The sequence below is a fragment of the Mus caroli genome, unplaced genomic scaffold (genome assembly GCF_978045245.1).
Source record: "Mus caroli unplaced genomic scaffold, Mus_caroli_1 scaffold_4, whole genome shotgun sequence".
Lineage (NCBI taxonomy): Eukaryota > Metazoa > Chordata > Mammalia > Rodentia > Muridae > Mus > Mus caroli.
The window spans coordinates 19,624,721-19,640,558 of record NW_028227259.1 but is presented as its reverse complement, the minus strand read 5'-3'; the positions used below and the strand labels follow the sequence as shown (position 1 = coordinate 19,640,558).

The window sequence follows — 15,838 nt, the reverse complement described above, 5'->3', positions numbered from 1 at the left end:
TGATTAAACTTTAACTGCTGAGGTAAGCGCAAAGGTGTTTAGTTTGCATAAACAGATTCACAAGAGTCACACAAGAAGGACCTTTCCCCTAGACTCCAGTGGTCACATTCATCGCTACAGTGTGTGTCAATACCAGGAAACTGATGTTGGACCCACATAAACATACAATCCTGTGTGCTCTCATCACAGCCAGCGTGAGTTTGCATAACCACAGCCACAGCCAAGGTACAGGAAGAGTGTCCCCGTGCCACTCGCTGGTACAGTCATGTCCCTTCTGTGTTTTCCTGCCTACCACACACAACTGCTGCTGGTCGCTGGTCTGTTTATTATTTATATAATTCTGTCCCTTTAAAACTGTTGTATAAATTTAGGATACAAGACTCAGATGATTCAATCTGGTTCTAACCCAAAATCTTCTTTCCTGCAGTTCAGATTCCATAATCCTAGGCATGATGACAAAGGAAGGAGACGATCAGTCGTCCTATACAGCTTCCCACAACAATGAGCAGCACTGCAAGACATCCCTAAAGGTACACAAGTGTCCCTCATATATTTGGTGTTTCCAACGCTGTGTAATTGGACTTAAGACCGCACAACAGGAGGGCAAATCAGGGATGGTACTAAAAACCCCATCAACTACCCAGAGCTACTGAGGCTGTGGGTCTTAGAAGAGAACCTCTTATTAAACCTGCTAGATTGACATGATTCTTTGCTGCGTTTTAAATTGTATTTTTATACCCACAGACAAGTATAACTCTTACCCTTCAAAAAAAGAAGTCTCTCTTTGACCTTTGAACTCTCAGTCCTAAGTCTTACCAGTCTTCTGCTTATATGTTACAATTTCTGATATGATACAATTTATGCTTTGTGGGTTCTGTTTTGTGTCCACCCCTTGTAGTAGTATTAATTTAAAACCTTGCTATGGTTAGAAGTATTTAGTGATTTTTCTATGACCTACATCTGTGTTCCCTTTACGATTTACTGTTAAAGTCTTGTTTGCCCTTTGTGGCTTCTCTTAGCAAAAAGTCTGCTGTGAACCATGATCGTTTCTCTTGAGACTTTGCTCTTCGATTATAGTCTTAAGAATTCTGTGTGTATCCTCTGTGTGGGTGGGTGTGGTCTTGCAGATGAATAGGGGGCCTGCTGTGTGCTGGGTGAACACTCCAACCCTGAGATTAGGTTCTAAGTTCTAAGCTACAGTTCTCTATTTTCTGTTTCCAGCCGCTTCTTAGACACAGGATTTGTGATCAGTTCTGTTTGACTTATCATCGTCTTCACTCACTTTCAGACATTATTATTCCCTTTTCGTGACACTAGGGATCAAGCTCGTGGCTTTATGTGTGGCAGGCAAGCTGTGCATCACTGAGCCATATCTCCATGCTTTTTATATCGTAATAACGCCTGTTGTAGAACAGAATGTTAACATTTTGATCTGGTTCAGTTATCGCCTGTCCTTTCTGGGGATCGTAGTTTAGTATCTAGCTCCCGCCCCTGATACTCAAGTTCCAGCCTCTGGGGAGTTTATCCTTTTAATTCCTACAATTGTTATGATTTTACATTTTATGACTATTTTCCATTCTGAGTTAATATTTTTAAAAGCCTAAGATTTCATCATTTTTCTGCCTGTTCTTCCTTCCCTCATTCCCTCCTTTTTCCCCACTCTCTTTCTTTCTCTTCCTTTTCATTACTCATAAACTTATCATTGTTTTGGCTTCATATATAAATATATATATATATCATTTTATGGATACTAGAACATGATCATATCTGTCTTCTAAAATGCCCCCAACACACACTGGCTGTTATATAAACTCATCTTCTGTTACTACAAGAAAATACCCAAAGCCAGGTATTTTAGTCATAGTTTTCAAGACTGAAATTCCCAAAACCTTGGCACTCTTTGTAGGGCCTTCTTGGCTGCATCAGGTCCTCACAGATGTGTCTTGGCAGATGTATGATGTGATAGTGAGGCAAGAAAGCAGGGGGAAGGCCACCTGGCTCCCTTGACTGTTCCACAAGAACTACTTCCTTACGTCTGTGGGGAGAACCTGCATGATCTCCTGCTAAGCACGTCACGTGCAGGTCCCACTGCCTACGGATGTCAGCTGACTAGGAACCAGTCACATGCGCCTTTGAGGAACACATTTGAACTGAAGTCTAGCCACTCCCCATCCCCTTCCTTACATCGCCCTTTGGTGGACAGTATTTTTGTCATCCTGAAGAAGACCAACTAACCAGCCCTTGATGTTTCTCCTTATACTTGTGGTGCATACCTGATGCTTTATTTCCAAAAAAGTTACCTCTGCTTTTCCATGTTGATTTTATTTCCTGTGCTGAAGTTATCAGATCTACTCATTTTTGTGGAATCTTCAGATCATACATGCATCAAATGTACTTTCTTTTGCTTTTATTCTCCATCAATATAAACAGATCTGTTGAATAGAGGTGGGGAATGGGGTGCCCCGTGTTACCCCAGATTTATTAGATACTCCCTTCTAAGATTTTGGGTTTTTTTGTGCTCTCACTCTCTCTCTCTCTCTCTCTCACACACACACACACACACACACACACATGCTTTGAGCACACTTTACAGACCCTTCTACAAGACCTCATCAAGTGGCTGATGTCTCCCCTTCCTTGGGGATGGTTTGACTGTGGTAGTTGCTTGGGTGAGCTGTGGTTTTTGTGATGGTTGATCTTGACTATCAGCTTGATGGAATTTAGAACCACTTAAGAGACACACTCCTGGGGATGTTTGGGAGAGAGCTTTGAGAGGATTTTTTTTTTAAAGTGTGGTACCTTCCCCTGACCAGTCCACACTCTCCCACTCCACTTCTTTTGCTTCATGCCTCTGTTGCCATCCTCTGAACCTTTGTTCTTCCAGCAGGGAACACCCAGGGTTTCAGCATCAAAGAAACACCTATGGCAGCTGCCTTGTGAACTGAGCAGCCTCCAGAGCCTCTGACACTGCAGGACGCAGCCACCATTGCTGGACTACCCAGTCCTGATGTGTGAACCAATCTAGTAGATTGCTTTTGAATGTAAACACATTCTATTAGTTCCCAGGCCCTAGAGGACCTTAACTCATACATTCATAATTTTAAAAAATATTTATTTTTGCATTGTGATTTTCCTTGTTTTTTTTAATGCAATATTAGAATGTCATAGTGTGGTGACTGTAAATGAAATTCTTCTTTTTCCTTGAGTTTTACTCTTTACTTTTTGTTGTCCCAATCTGTAAAGGTTCTTTCATCTGCTGGTTTTCACTGAGTGTGTGTGTGTGTGTGTGTGTGTGTGTGTGTGTGTGTGTGTGTGTGCATGTGTGTGCATGTGTGTGCATGTGTGTGCATGTGTGTGCATGTGTGTGTGTGTGTGTATGTGTGTGTGTAGGAGTGCTCTTTGTCTGTGTGTGGCTGGAGATTGAACTCGGAGCCTTGCACATGCCAGGAAAGCACTTTACTGCTGAGCTACACTCCAGTTTTGTTAGTTTAAAAAAATTATTTCTCTTATCTTTGAGATTATAATGTAATTATTTTACTTCCTTCTTTTCCTCACTTCTCCTTGCTCTTTCAAACTCATAACCTCTTCTTCATTAATGGTTGTTACATATATTATGCACACACACACACACACACACACACACGGAGATGTGGAACCTGTTCAGTTTGTATAATGCTACTCATTACATATGCTTCAGAACTGGCTATCAGGTCTTGCATCACCAACTGATATGTTCTTCCCTGTAGAAGACTATTTCTTTCAGTCTCAGTATTCCTTAGTTGCCTGAAATTCTTTGTGTAGAGTGGAGGACAAAATTTTCTTTGTTTGCCTAGAAAGGAAGGGAGGGAAGGAAGAGGAGACAGAAGAGAAGGATAGTGGGAGGTCCTGTCCTAGGTTTTCTCAATAGGCTCTGTACTGGTATTCCTCTTCCACACTGAGCCAAGTGTTGGAATATTCATGTAGTACTCACTGGGATGAGTCTTGGGGATTTGTTGAAGCGAAGCTTTGAATTCTGAGCTTAACATGAATCTTGCCCTGACCCTGTGTGTGCCTGTCTCAGGTCCTCATAATACAAAGAAACTAAGTTGCTTTTTTGTTGTTGCTTCGTGATGAGGAAGAGGAGAAAGGGGAGGAGACAGAGTTTCATGTAGCCAAGGCTGGCCTGGAACTCCAACCACTGATTCTCCTGTCTCCACCTCCCAAATGCTGAGAGTGAAGACATACCCTGTCATTCCCGGCTCTGAATTCACTTCCTGAATGCACCACTTTCCAAAGCAATTCTCTCCTTGACTTTGCTTCCCAACCCAGAAATGATCTGCTGTGGCTTCAAGCACAACCTTGCCCTAGGCTGCTACAGGTTTTCTACCATCTGATGTTCTGAGCAAAGCCTTTTCCTAGCCTCGGTAGGTTTCAAATTAGGGAAGCAGAGAGAGAGAGAAAAGAACACATTGACTCCGTCCTTAAGGCAGCCCTCAGGCAAGTCCCATAGAAACTAGTGAGAAGGATCTGCTCTGTTCTTTCTCTCTGAACCGGAAACAAAGATTCCACAGTGGGAATATGGGCTGCTGTCCTCAAAATTATCACTGAGCAAGGGAGGCTGGTATCACTGCCCTGGTTTTCCTAGCAGTTTGTTCTTCAGAGTTTAATAAGGCTGGTGATGACTGTTTCCATGGGCAGATTAGAGCTCACAGCTGTCAGTTTGGTTGTCATTCCTGAAGTGACCTTCTGAAAGGCTTTGCTGATGCTGTCCCTTTAGCATCTGTCTGTGCCTGACTTTAATATGGCTGAGGCAGCATAACTGAGTGTTACCACAGTGGCAGAGCCATCTCCATCCCTGACTTTGTCAGCATTCGCATCTGTGCGTTCTAACCTGGTTCTTATCCATGGGTGAGCTTGTTGCATTCCACCTGAAAGTTCACTCCCCACTGAAACATCAAACCTTTCACACACATGGAGCACACGTGTGCCTGAGGTTAAGTTGTATCCCTTATAGAAATTTCTGATGGCTCTTGTCTTTCTGCCTTCTTAACATACGGCAGCAGTGCATTCTTCCTTCTATCTTGGTTTGAAAGTAATGTGCTGAACATTTTTTCAGGTGCTTCTCAGCCATTCGCTATTCCTCAGGTGAGAATTCTTTGTTCAGCTCTGAGCCACATTTTTTAATGGGGTTATTTGATTTTCTGGAGTCCACCTTCTTGAGTTCATTATATATATTGGATATTAGTCCCCTATCTGATTTATGATAGGTAAAGATCCTTTCCCAATCTGTTGGTGGTCTTTTTGTCTTATTGACGGTGTCTTTTGCCTTGCAGAAGCTTTGCAATTTTATGAGGTCCCACTTGTCAATTCTCGATCTTACAGCACAAGCCATTGCTGTTCTATTCAGGAATTTTTTCCCTGTACCCATATTTTCGAGGCTTTTCCCTACTTTCTCCTCTATAAGTTTCAGTGTCTCTGGTTTTATGTGGAGTTCCTTAATCCACTTAGATTTGACCTTAGTACAAGGAGATAGGAATGGATCAATTCCCATTCCTCTACATGATAACCGCCAGTTGTGCCAGCACCATTTGTTGAAAATGCTGTCTTTTTTCCACTGGATGGTTTTAGCTCCCTTGTCAAAGATCAAGTGACTATAGGTGTGTGGGTTCATCTCTGGGCCTTCAATTCTGTTCCATTGCTCTACTTGTCTGTCACTATACCAGTACCATGCAGTTTTTATCACAATTGCTCTGTAGTAGAGCTTTAGGTCAGGCATGGTGATTCCACCAGAGGTTCTTTTATCCTTGAGAAGAGTTTTTGCTATCCTAGGTTTTTTGTTATTCCAGATGAATCTGCCGATTGCCCTTTCTAATTCCTTGAAGAATTGAGTTGGAATTTTGATGGGGATTGCATTGAATCTGTAGATTGCTTTTGGCAAGATAGCCATTTTTACTATATTGATCCTCCCAATCCATGAGCATGGGAGATCTTTCCATCTTCTGAGATCTTCTTTAATTTCTTTCTTCAGAGACTTGATGTTCTTATCATACAGATCTTTCATGCAACCACTCTGGAAATCAGTCTGGCGGTTCCTCAGAAAATTGGACATAGTACTACTGGAGGATCCTGCAATACCTCTCCTGGGCATATATCCAGAAGATGTGCCAACTGGTAAGAAGGACACATGCTCCACTATGTTCATAGCAGCCTTATTTATAATAGCCAGAAGCTGGAAAGAACCCAGATGCCCCTCAACAGAGGAATGGATACAGAAAATGTGGTACATTTACACAATGGAGTACTACTCAGCTATTAAAAATAATTAATTTATTAAATTCCTAGCCAAGTGGATGGACCTGGAGGGCATCATCCTGAGTGAGGTAACACAATCACAAAGGAACTCGCACAATATGTACTCACTGATAAGTGGATATTAGCCCAAAAACTTAGGATACCCAAGATATAAGATACAATTTGCTAAACGCATGAAACTCAAAAACAATGAAAACCAAAGTGTGGACACTTTGCCCCTTCCTAGAAATGGGAACAAAACACCCATGGAAGGAGTTACAGAGACAAAATTTGGAGCTGTGACGAAAGGATGGACCATCTAGTGATTGCCATATCCAGGGATCCATCCCATAATCAGCTTCCAAACGCTGACACCATTGCATACACTAGCAAGATTTTGCTGTAAGGACCCAGATATAGCTGTCTCTTGTGAGACTATGCCGGGGGCCTAGCAAACACAGAAGTGGATGCTCACAGTCAGTTATTGGATGGGTCACACAGCCCCCAATGGAGGAGCTAGAGAAAGTACCCAAGGGGCTAAAGGGAACTGCAACCCTATAGGTGGAACAACAATATCAACTAACCAGTACCCCGGAGCTCTCGTCTCTAACTGCATATGTATCAAAAGACGGCCTAGTCAGCCATCACTGGAAAGAGAGGCCCTTTGGACTTGCAAACTTTATATGCCCCAGTAAGGGGAACGCCAGGGCCAAAAAGGGGGAGTGGGTGGGTAGGGGATTGGGGGGGTGGGTATGGGGGACTTTTGGGATAGCATTGGAAATGTAAACTAGGAAAATACCTAATTTAAAAAAAAAAGTAATGTGCTGTTCCTGTCCTTACAGCTCTCACCTTGGAAATCCACAGAGGTATGCTGGGCATGGCTTAGGTCACACAAGAATTCCTCCCCGCCTCAGTTGATGTCTCATTCACTCTATTTACTTATGGCAAATTATTCTACACAATCCAAATTTACTTAGATTTAGTTAGTTCCAATGCACACTGCCATGCCTGAGTTCAGATGTTCAAAGTCTGGGGGGGGGGGTTTGAAATACAAGAGCAATAATGATCATTCTCCTAATCTTTTGCTGAGAGAGAGAGAGAGAGAGAGAGAGAGAGAGAGAGAGAGAGAGAGAGAGAGAGAGAGAGAGAGAGAGAGAGAAAGAGAGAACAATCTTACATGGAAGGTCACTGAATGAATATATATGTACCTTGACATTATAAATATTGTAATTATCTCCAAGTAATTGAGATACAAACCCCACTGTACACATTAGTGCCCCTAAATCCACCGTAACAAACATCACAGAGAGCCATGATTAGGCACAAAGCAATCTGAAGGCTGCAAGACCAAAACAAGGTGCCTGCAACTTTGGTTCTCTTCTGAAGCCATTCTTTTTTAGACCAACGTTAACTGTCTCTTTGAAAGGCCACATCTTCTAAACTAGTGAATCTGAGTTGCTATTTCTGTGGCAATGGTACTGAGCCTAAATGCAAAGGGTGGTTATAACTTGATATCTCTTTATTGGTTATTAACCAGAACAAGTAACTTTAAAAAAGTCAGTCAGTTCATAATAAAATGGGCAAAGATGTCTACCATTACTTACCTAAGCCACCATCATGGGCTAGGGATGGAGCAGAATTCATAAGAATTAGCTTTGATAGCTTGGTGAATTATATGCCTTCTATCAGGAAGATATGTGATGTCAACCTGATTCAAAAAATAAAAATAAAAAAAGCAGGCTTCTCCTTTGTTCTCTGTTACTGTGACGAACCCTGCAAACATCACTTGTGGGGGGTGAGGAAAGGGTTTATTTGGCTTGGACTTTCAAGTCATAGTTCCACCACTGAGGGAAGTCAGGGCAAGAACTGCAGCAGAGGCAGGAGGCAGGAGGCAGGAGGCAGGAGGCAGGAGGCAGGAGGCAGGAGGCAGGAGGCAGGAGGCAGGAGGCAGGAGGCAGGAGGCAGGAGGCAGGAGGCAGGAGGCAGGAGGCAGGAGGCAGGAGGCAGGAGGCAGGAGGCAGGAGGCAGGAGGCAGGAGGCAGGAGGCAGGAGGCAGGAGGCAGGAGGCAGGAGGCAGGAGGCAGGAGGCAGGAGGCAGGAGGCAGGAGGCAGGAGGCAGGAGGCAGGAGGCAGGAGGCAGGAGGCAGGAGGAGGCAGGAGGCAGGCAGGAGGGAGAAAACTGCTCACTCACCGGTTTGCTTTCAGGCTCATATTCAGCTACTAACACAGTTTCAGAGACAGTCTAGGCCCATCTACATGGGGATGGTGCCACCCACAGTGGACAGAGAACTCCCACAGCAATCATCACTTCAGACAGTCTCTAATGGATCTGACCACAGGCCAATCTGATTGAGGCCTTTTGTCAATTGTCTTCAAAACATCTGATCGTGGCTGTATTATCACGGAGGTACCCTCTAGCTCTCAGTGCCCAGCAGGCCATCTCTATACACACTTCTAGACAAGAGATTCCCTTTCAGCAGAGCCTAGCTGGGGAATAAAGTTGTATGATGGACTGTTGACATGGGCATGGCTGACTCAAAGGCAGTTGCATGACCAAAAGGTCCACATCAGCACGGGTGACACCTCACAAAAGCTGCACCCCTAGACCTCCTTGCCAGCTTGCAGGGAGCTCTACTGTTGAGTCACTTCTCCCATACCGAGTACTCTACTCGCTGCTTGCCTACCCTTGGGGTGGGGCCTTGTGAGTCGCGCAACTTTCAGAACTCCGAGAACCTCAAAGCCTCCTTTGCTTCCTGGTTTTTAGATGCCTTCCCTCCTCCCTCCAAGAGAAAATGTTTCAAGTCAGAGGAAATAGCTACACAGTGGTCCTCAAGACTGCCATAGGTGACGGGTGGGCAATGAAATATATCCAGCAGGGTACCACAGTGTGAAGACCAAACCAAAGAATTGCTATGCCATCCCTATATGACTGAATCTTTTATATATATTCTCTCATAATCCTCTCAATAATAGCCCTAGCAGAAGAAGGCATTCTTTATTGTATAGCATGGGAAACGGAGTAACGTGCTCATATTCCCGTCTCATTTGGTTGTCTCCCAAGCTCTGGCTCCTCCGCTCCATTGTCACATCTGCTGCTCCATCATCACGTCTGCTGTGCCCTCGGACACAAAGGGACACCCAGAGGCAGTTTCTGTGCAGCTACTCCAGTGTTAACAGTGCAAAGAAGGGCAGGAATTCAAACAAGCTCCTCTGTCACGTACTTTGGTTGAGTCAGTTTGACATAGCGAAAGCTGGGAAACTGACCGATGAAGCAATGGGTTTCAAAGGGGACTCTCTTCCTGAAGTCTGACATTTTTCTCCCCAAAATTTTAAAAATCATAATTATAATCCTCCACTCACCGTTAGTCTAATGTATAGACTCATGTGCACTCTATTAAGCATTACCTTATAAATGCCTTTTAAGATTGAATTCTAACATAGCTAAAGCCTTTCCCAGTGTTCTAAGATCCCAGATAACAGCAAGGAGCTTAACCTATTCAGTAACTAATTTAGCTCTACCATAAAACAATAAAACACTAGCCATTAGCTCAGTTATCTGCAAAAAGAGACTAAAAGTCTCACTGAGATAGAAATATTTACTACAAACTACATTCCACATCAGAGCAAGTTGGTATACTATCCTGATAATGGAAATTCTCCAAATTAGATAAAATTTAACAAGGCCTAGAGAATTTCGGGGTCAGTGACACTACATTACTTTTGAAACCTGTCAAGAGTTAAACCCCCTGGAGCAATTAACAAAGTGTAAAACTTTTGCCTGGTCAGGGCTAAAGCAGGCATTTATCTCTAAGTAAACATAGTCTTTTTAAAGTCACTCCTCTTGCACCTGGGAAACTTCAATGTACCGTATCTGTTATGTTTTACAATTTATGATATTCGCTGTAATATAATAGTCTCATGTTTTACCAAGACATTACATTCAGATTCGACACCTCTCTTGTGTGTGTTTCTGTCTGTCCCATCCGACTCTTTGCCCATCTGCTCGAGAGACTCTTTTCTACGCAGGCACGGGACCCAGAGGGTCTGCGGCACTCCTCTGCCTGTGCTTGTTGCCACACGCATCTTAAAGGGCTTATTTGAGCAGAAACCATCCTCAACTGCCTATTTTTCCCCCTTTCTTTCTTTTCTAATTAATCACTTGTGCTGGGATTTGAAACTGTCCTCTAGTTTCCAGAGCACCCACCCCTGCTTGGTTTTGTTTATCCAGTGGCGTCCAGGGTGGATGAATAGGGCCTTATTGTTTGGGTTTCTACTCAGGGAGCCAAGTAAGTCCAATTTGCTTTGCACTAGTTCTGCAGGGCTATGGCTTTTTTTTTTTTTTTTTTTTTTAGCACTCAATACACAAGAGGAATGATGTGTTCTGACAGGTTACAAACTTCTGGAGGACCCAGCCTAACTCCAGAACAAATTGGAAACTAATTACAAATGTTGTATTAAGAGTGAAAAACGAATACCAAATTAGAAACATTTTGACAGGTGAGCCTTGGGAAGGGAAGTCTGGAAGGTAAGAGGTGGTGCTCAAAGAAATTACCAATATTTGCCCACAATTTGATCAAATTATAGTACTAAAGTGGTGGAGAGGGTTAAAGGTTTATCTTTTCTAGTTTTTAAATTTATGCATACTTGTTTTTAATTTTAAGCTGCTTTAAAACATGCTAGTCTCCAGGCCTTTGCTGTCGACAGTATGCGGCAGGAGTCAGTGAATTGGTGCCTCAGAACTGGGTACAAGCCTCAGGCAAGGCGTCAGAACTGCTGAGTCAAATCCAGTTTGACAAGGTCTCCAGGTGACATCTGTGCAGTGGTCTACCCTGAAAAATGGTAACAATGTCTCGAGAGGCCATGGTGTTTCTTTTCTGTGGGTGGGGGGATTGGTGGGTATGGTGGGATCCTTCCTAGAAGAGCTTGGGTAGGTGATACCAGGAGGTGAACTTCCAGTACAGTGCATGGTGCAAAGGGGCACACTGTCCTCCTAGGCTGGTGACTCAAACCTGGGACAGTAACACCTGCTTTCCCTGAGTCAGCTGTGCCTACACAAAGAAACATGGTTGAAACTGCATAGCTTCTGGATCCTGCCTGACCCCTGTGGCCTCAGAGTTAAACTCCTTCATACTGAATTATAGGTGTGCTGGTTAGGTTTTACCAACATGATGCAGGCCTAGACCTATCTGGGAATCTCAATTGAGGAACTGCCTCCATCGAACTAGCCAATGGGCATGTCTGTGCGTTTTTGTTTTTTGTTTTTTGTTTTTTTAAATTGTTAATTGAATGGAAGGGACCCAGCCCACTGTGGGCATTCCCACCCCTGAGCAAGTGGTCGTGGGTGTTATAAGAGAGCGAGCTGATGAAGTCATGGAGGTGGAGCCACCAAGACATGTTGCTACCCCCAGGTTCCTGCCCAGGCACCCTTTTCTTTGCAAGTTGCTTTTGGTTATGGTGCTGATCAGAGCAACAGGAAGCAAACTCTACCAATAGATGGCTTTAATATTAACTTGCTGTTTCCTCATTTCAACTCCTTCTTCACAATTTCTCCAATGCTTTCGTTTTGCTAACATAACTATTCTGTATTTTCCTGTAATGTTGCGGGGTTTGTTTGTGTATATATTCGTGTACATTTATGTTTGTATGTGATCATTTCAAGTGTTATCACGGATGGGGGAAAGCTGCCAACTTGCTTCTGAGATCCAGTTGGTTAGCAGAAACATCTTGGTTTTCAGAAACAAGATTAGTGTTTGAATTATAGAATTAATATTTCAAAACACTTATACATAAAAAAACCCACTTTACATCTAAACTGTAGCAGTAAACATTAAAGGTAATTTCCCAAGAGACCTCAACCCTACACAAAGAACTACAGGCGACTGAGCTAAGCTGGGAGTGGGAGAGGTCCCTTCCTAGGGAGTAATCTCTGAAGCACCAATTGGCTGCTCAGTGGAACTGAGAAGCATATGCGTTTGTTTACACTTGGGGTCCTGTGAAATGAGATGTGGATAGTCACTGACAGCTGTTCCAGTAGAAAGGATATTCTGTACAGCAAAACACACAGTACTAATTAAGGCAGTGGCAATCTAGATTGCTGTTAATTAACAGCTGAAGAGCCTGACTCAGAACCTGAAATTCTGGTTGCGCTTCAAAGATTATTTGGACCCAAAAAGGCTTGGTGGTACAGATCTGTATTCCAAGGTACTTGGGAGCCAAGGTGAAAGAATTGCAAAGTCCAGGATTGCCTGAGCTGCAGAGTGAGTTGGAGGACATTCTGGGCAACTAAGTGGGACCCAGTCTCCAAAAGAGGAGGAGGACTTGGGTTAGAACTGATCAGTCGAGGGTTTGCCTAGCATGTGTGAGAGGACCTAGGTTGGAGCCTCAATAACCTCCACGCAGAAAGTGAGGAATCACATTTATAGAGGGGACAGCTGTCACCAGGCTTGCCAGGGATGTGATAAGGAAAATGGACATAGCTTTTTGTTGTTGTTTAAGTTTGAGATTGTACTTTAACTACAACGCTGTTCTCTTCCACTTTCTCCCTTCATATTTCCCAACACCCCTCCCCCTTGATTTGCTAAAAATAAATGGCCTCTTTTTAAATAAATTCTTATTGCATGTCTATATATATATGTATTTATATGTACACACATATCCCCAATATAACCTGTTGAGTCCATGTAACATGACTCGTATGTGATTTTTCAGGGCTGATGTTTTGGCACTGAGCAACCAATTGGTGCTCTAAAGATTACTCCCTGGGAAGGGACACCTCTCCTACTCCCAGCTTAACTCAGTTGCCTGTAGTTCTTTGTGCAGGGTTGAGGTCTCTTGGGAAATTACCTTTAATGTCTACTGCTACAGTTTAGACAGAAAGTGTTTTCCAGAGGCCCCTGTGTCAAAGGACAGGTTCCCCACCATGGCATTATTAGATGTTAGTAGAACGTTTAAAAGACAGACAGAGCCTAGGGGACAGGGGCTGTGGCAGGTGTGACCCTGAACAGTGGATCTTTATGCTGCTTCACTGCTGTAGTGTGAACAGCTTTCTGTCCACGTTCCCACCATGGTATGCTGCCTCTGTCCAAGCCCCAAAGCAATGATGTAATTGACCACATACTGAGTCCTCCAAAACTGTGCCTGAAACCTTTGCTTTTTAAGGTTGATCATCTCAGATAATGGTTAAGTAACAGAAAACTGATCAACACGCTCCCCATTCTTTAGATCTACGGCCAACATAAAACAAGGTCACTAGAGTGTCCCCACACTGCCTGCCTGACAGAAAAATATGTTCAGAACAAGGTCAGAGTAAATCTAGCCTAGGCACATTGCCCTTTACTCCAAGCTTAAATAACTCAGGAGCTGGTCCCTCCTCCATGTAGCCTTCTCCCAAACTGTCCTTTAACGTTTGCCATGTAAGAAACTTCCCTACACTTGGTGGCTTCTTATAACCAATGATTGTTTCTCATGTCTGCAATCTGATTCTTGTCTTATTCCCAAGTCTGGGTGTTTTAGTAACGGATCAGATATTTGATTGGACTCTGTCAGAGCATTTTATCTCACAGATGCTCTGATTTTTACAGGCAATTATAGCAAACAAAGATGACTAGTGTGACCACTTGTATGGATGCTCTGTGAGTGATTAGAATAAATTTCTGTTTATTATTTGAATAGATTTCTGTTTATCATCTTAAATTATTTGCTAATCACAATGGTTCCCGTGTTATAAATTTAAAAAATGGCTAAACCCTTCTGGATGCAATCACTTTCTCTGTCTTGGTTTTTATGCTCTTTAGAAAGCAAGCCACGTTTCCCTAGCATCTCTTAGAACAGGTCACTGCTTAGTAAACAGCATGACCATTGCTGGAGCTTCAGTTTTACCTCTGTTCTTTCTCTAGCGCATGGCAAGGCAATAATTTGTCATACATACACAACACTTTCAGAAGGAGCTTTGTCAGAGTAGCCCCAAGGGACATTCTTTGTCATCTGGTCTTTGAAGAGTCTCTACCAATGTGAAAAGGAAGCTATATCTCTTCCTCCTATCAATTGTAATAGATTTCTCCTTTACCTCACCAGACACCCTACGAACCTTCTCAGAGCTGCTAGGGTCTAAACACATATGAAAGATAAGAACCATCGCTGCAGGTGCAGCCTTTCCAGTAGCGAGCCCCCGCCCTTAGTGCAGAGAGCGGCACTATGTAAAACAGTGGGCCTGGCCACTGACCATTCTCTTTTCAGAAGTTTCCTGTGAACCTCCTGATGTTTCAGTATGCATTAACAATTACAGTCATTTCCAATATTAGTAGTTATGATCCATTGGCTACAAAGTCCATCAGCAGCACCGACTGCCAGTTTGACAAACCAATTCTTGACTGCTAATCTTTGTAAGCAGATAAACAGGTCAAAGAGCTGTTTTTCTCTGTCAGGAGTACACACCAGGGGCAGTAGGTTAAAGGAACATGTTTTCTTTTCTAAACGGATGGTTTCCATGTTGCTGTATTGTATTTCCCTAAAGGAAGATTATCATCTTGGTGACGTCTTGTCACAGTCAAATGCACATTATTGTTTGTTCCTGACACTTGAATTCACTCTGGCTTTGACCACGTCAGTCCTGCTGGCAAAGTCCCCGCAGCTGGCTCTGCTCTCTGAAGCTCTCTCTTGGATGTCAGATGTTCACTTTTGTATTTTCAAAGAATTTTGACAGGTTCACTCTGTGAGACTGAATTCCCCATAAGAATGGATTTATCCAGAAAGAATGAAAAGCATACATTATCCCCTGCCCCCTTTCAGAGAATGTTCATATATTTATATATGGGGATGGACACACACAGAGACACAGAGAGAGACAGAGAGAGAGAGATGACCTTGGGTAGTAACACAATGAAATTATGCACATGGGTGTGGTAATTGCTATATTGTATGTTTAGAGAAAGTAGATTTAGAGTATGCATGTAAGACATTCTCAAAAAAATTATTTTTTTTTTGCAGGCTCATTTGCATTTTAATTGGGTCATTTTCCATCCTCTCCTCCCCCCACCTTGCAACTTCTCTGTGCTGCTGAGAACTGGAGACAGATGTTGTCGCTGCATCTGGGTGACTGGAATGTCAATGTCCATTCAGTGGCTACCAAACCACATGACCCCTGAATTAAAAAGCTGAGGGAATTCCCAGTTCAAGTGTCATATGTCCAAACAGCCCCACCACAGTAGAAACTGTTTTGTTTTGTTTTTTAAAATTAAAATCTACAACAGTAAGACTTTATTGTGTGGTCCTTCCCAGTGAGTTGATCTCACCCCTTCCTCTTTACACAAGGTTCTTGCTTTGAAAAGGAAAATTCACAAGAAGGGGGCTCATGTCTCAGGGGACAGCTATGAGACTTTGGAAGAACAGACTGAAGCCATGAGAGAGGCAGATGGGAGGGAGTAGGTGCCATTTTCCCAGACAGTGATTTAGCTGTGGTCCCGTTGAAATCAAGGCTGCACTGTGACTTGACGACTTCTTATTCACAGAGTTGACACAGAAAGCTGGTGAAGCAAGGCAGAATTCAGGCTAGCGGCCTCAGTGATTCTGA

General features: G+C 43.2%; 1 protein-coding gene across 1 annotated transcript; it reads left to right on the top strand.

The window, feature by feature from the left end:
* The first annotated feature begins 233 nt into the window (after nucleotides 1-233).
* Nucleotides 234-15,521, top strand: LOC110295466 (uncharacterized). The gene is made up of 5 exons (XM_085836118.1): nucleotides 234-317; nucleotides 428-530; nucleotides 6,008-6,150; nucleotides 7,113-7,136; nucleotides 15,256-15,521. Exons 2-5 carry the CDS (start codon nucleotides 450-452, stop codon nucleotides 15,326-15,328), a joined length of 321 nt encoding a protein of 106 aa, XP_085692244.1. The 5' UTR covers nucleotides 234-317; nucleotides 428-449; the 3' UTR covers nucleotides 15,329-15,521.
* Nucleotides 15,522-15,838: the final 317 nt, after the last annotated feature.

Coding starts and splice junctions, on each gene's coding strand:
- LOC110295466 (XM_085836118.1), top strand. CDS start 450: ATGATGACAAAGGAAGGAGACGATCAGTCGTCCTATACAGCTTCCCAC. Junction 531..6,007: donor ACTGCAAGACATCCCTAAAG/GTACACAAGTGT, acceptor TTCTTTCTTCAG/AGACTTGATGTTCTTATCAT. Junction 7,137..15,255: donor CACCTTGGAAATCCACAGAG/GTATGCTGGGCA, acceptor TTTTTTTTGCAG/GCTCATTTGCATTTTAATTG.